We start from the raw sequence: 3,206 nt of genomic DNA on the forward strand, positions 1-3,206 counted from the left end.
TGTTGCGGCGAGTTTTTGCCGTTTGATGCACGGAACTGTGGGTTAACCACTAGAAACGTCAACGCTGATCGATTAATTAATGCCTGACGTCATAGGGTCAAAATCCGCTCGTATGACCTCTGACGCGACCTTCCACTACAACCGATCAGATCTTCGTGTAGTGTAGGCCATCGAAAGTATATAAAAAACGAAACGAAATATAGATCTGTATTTTGATCAGATTGTATTTAATGATGAAATTAATGATTAATGCTTAATTGTAAAATATATTATTTTCTTTTACTGGGATCTGATACAACAGCTTGGCGTATTTTACTGGGGTCTGACCCAACAGCTTGACGTATTTTACTGAACGTTGGGTTGGTGTGGATATAGCCTGTATTTGCTTTACCAGTTTTTCTAGTTTGTCTTATATTCGCCGGTCGGTTAACTGGGGTACCGGGAACGGCACCAGGAACGTTCGTTCTGGTAGACGGATAATATATCGGTTGGGTGTTGCTGTAAGTCGGCTGCTGGTACGTCTGGCCGTTGTAATAAACAGGGTAACTCGGATAACTAGCGACGGTACCAGTCGTATACGCAGGGTTATACGTAGCGACGGTGTTAGTCGGATAGGTGCCAGCATAAGTCGTGCCGACATAATACGGATTTGTGCCACCGGTTGTTGGATACGTGCCACTGGTGGTCGGATAGGTGCCAGCATACGTCGTGCCCACATAATACGGATTTGTACCACCGGTTGTTGGATACGTACCACCGGTGGTCGGATAGGTGCCAGCATAAGTCGTGCCGACATAATATGGATTTATACCGCCGGTTGTTGGATACGTGCCACCGGTGGTCGGATAGGTGCCAGCATAAGTCGTGCCGACATAATATGGATTTGTACCGCCGTAAGTTGGGTACGTGCCACCAGTCGTCGGATATGTTCCACCGTAAGTTGGGTATGTGCCACCAGTCGTTGGATATGTTCCACCGTAAGTCGGGTATGTGCCACCATAAGTCGGGTACGTTCCACCAGTTGTCAGATATGTGCCACCGTAAGTGGGGTACATTCCACCAGTCGTCGGATATGAGACACCGTAAGTTGGATATGTACCACCATAAGTTGGATACATGCCACCATATCCGCCTACCATACCTCCATATCCTGGCATCATTCCGCCATATCCGCCCCCGGAGCTTCTGCTGCTGCCTCCATAACCGCCACCTGACTGCGTCCCACCGCTCCCACCTCCATAATTTATCATATTAATAGTACCATGTCCATAGCCACCAGAGTCCGTGCTGTCACCACCATCATAATCTCCACCACCGTGGCTGTTTCCGCCGTAATCCCTACCGTCGTAATCACCGCCATCATTTTCCTCAGAACCGTCTTCTTCATCCCAACCACCATCATCGCCTTCATCATAATCGCCATAATTACTCTCATAGCCGTCATCTTCGAATGATTCCGGACTGTATAAACGTTTTACTCGTTTATTAGCATGTTGTTTGGTCTCGCAAATGATAACGAGTAGGGCTGAAATATAAAAAGGTGAATATAGCACAAAATGTACTGAAAAGATAATTATACAATACCAATGTCGGCTCCTAGAAAAGCATGTACGGTAAAAATTATATCAGAGCCTTAGTGTCCAACGAAATATCTATCCCTGGGTTCCATATTGACATTTCGTGTGCCGCATCTAAAAATCTAGTATATTCAATTATGTAATGGGGACGGGGCTTTTGCGGGTTGTGCATCCAATCAAATTTTAATTTTTAAAAAACAAAGAAATCATCGCCGTTAGCTTTGGTCCAGCGCACCAAAAGTACATTCTCCGGCGTGTTTTCCCATTGTCAGTGGCCTGACAGGTACAGCTGTCTAGTCTTTCGTATGGAATGGAATACCAAGGTCCCGTGTACACATTGACGTGTACGTAAAAGGTCCCTTGACAGTCGGAATTCGATATAAGAGTAGGCCACAGTGCCGATGCGATGGCAAAATTTCCCTCATGGCACACTGTAAGGCGTACGCCCGTCTTTATTAGCCCAGTCGGAGTAGAACAGTCGTACGTTAAATACCTCCAGACTAGCGAACGAGCGTCTTAGCCACCGTGGCTTGCATCCAAAGTAAACACAAGGTAACATAGTTTAAGCCTCTTAGTTATATTTAAGGGATTATTAAGTCGAATTGCCAAAAGGAAAAACCGAATACGGCCGAAACAAACGTAAACGCAAACGTCCAAAATCCACCAAAACGGTTGTCCAAATTTATCTAAATATATTTCACAGGATTCGAATTAAATAAAACATATATAATCCATCGTTTTGATTTTTTTATGGACGTTATGACCAATCTGTTTGACTACTTTTTCGGCCGTTTTGGTTTAACGCCGTTTCGTCTAATCATCTTTAAGTTTCGTTAAATTTATTTATTTGACTCTTCTATTTTATATCCAAGCGCCGGATATTGTCTAGCTTTGAAATCTTGATCATCCGTCGAAAATTATGCAAATGGCGATCAGTAGCTTCAATAAACGTAGTCAATTTGAGTATATTTCTGACTGGATATAAGCCAGGGCAATTTAATATTTTCCCAAGAATTCCAATAATATATTGAAAATTAAACACTCACGTATTACAACCACAAGACAAACTATCTGCCGTGATGACACCATCGTCAATATTTTTAATTATGTCTTCAAAAATATCTACCTTTTTAAATATACCCACTCGAGATTGTGCGCGTACATAAAAACATGGCGGATATTTCCGGTCACTATATAATCCCAGTAGACATTGTATTCAATGATTCGATAATACAATGCCCCCACCAACAAGGAAATTTTACATTTGAAGACACTACTACAAGTGTCTCTTTCTTTTCTCCTAATTTGTTAAATGTCAAATTAATCAAAACGTGATTACTGCAAATTTCTCGAATTTTTGAACAATGTATCGTTTATTTAACATGGACAATTTATGTCACCGATTCTCTATTTTGTTTTTATTTGTGCTTTTTAGGGGTCATTATGAGCAGAATGCTTTACAAATTATTTATCTGCTAATATCTCCCAAATCAAAACTAACGCAGTTATATGAGCCAACAACCAGTGGTTTATGTTTATTATAATTAGGTACGACGTTTCGATATGTATCTTTATCGTTACCAATAATAAAACTGGTCATTGTTGTTCTATAAAACTGGGTTAGGTTTG

General features: G+C 41.6%; 1 protein-coding gene across 1 annotated transcript; it reads right to left on the reverse strand.

Moving 5' to 3' along the window:
* Nucleotides 1-206: 206 nt before the first annotated feature.
* Nucleotides 207-2,840, reverse strand: LOC126827914 (keratin, type I cytoskeletal 9). Its single transcript, XM_050557494.2, has 2 exons — nucleotides 2,624-2,840; nucleotides 207-1,525 (listed from the first exon to the last, which is right to left on the reverse strand). The coding sequence occupies exons 1-2, from the start codon at nucleotides 2,664-2,666 to the stop codon at nucleotides 270-272; spliced, it is 1,299 nt and encodes a 432-aa protein (XP_050413451.1). The 5' UTR covers nucleotides 2,667-2,840; the 3' UTR covers nucleotides 207-269.
* Nucleotides 2,841-3,206: the final 366 nt, after the last annotated feature.

The sequence above is a fragment of the Patella vulgata genome, chromosome 7, assembly GCF_932274485.2.
Source record: "Patella vulgata chromosome 7, xgPatVulg1.2, whole genome shotgun sequence".
Taxonomy (NCBI): Eukaryota; Metazoa; Mollusca; class Gastropoda; family Patellidae; genus Patella; species Patella vulgata.

Bases quoted from the DNA above. Each gene is read 5' to 3' on its own strand.
- LOC126827914 (XM_050557494.2), bottom strand. From the start codon at position 2,666: ATGGTGTCATCACGGCAGATAGTTTGTCTTGTGGTTGTAATAC. The intron at 1,526-2,623 runs GTGAGTGTTTAA...TTTATATTTCAG, and splicing joins TTGTCTTGTGGTTGTAATAC to CCCTACTCGTTATCATTTGC.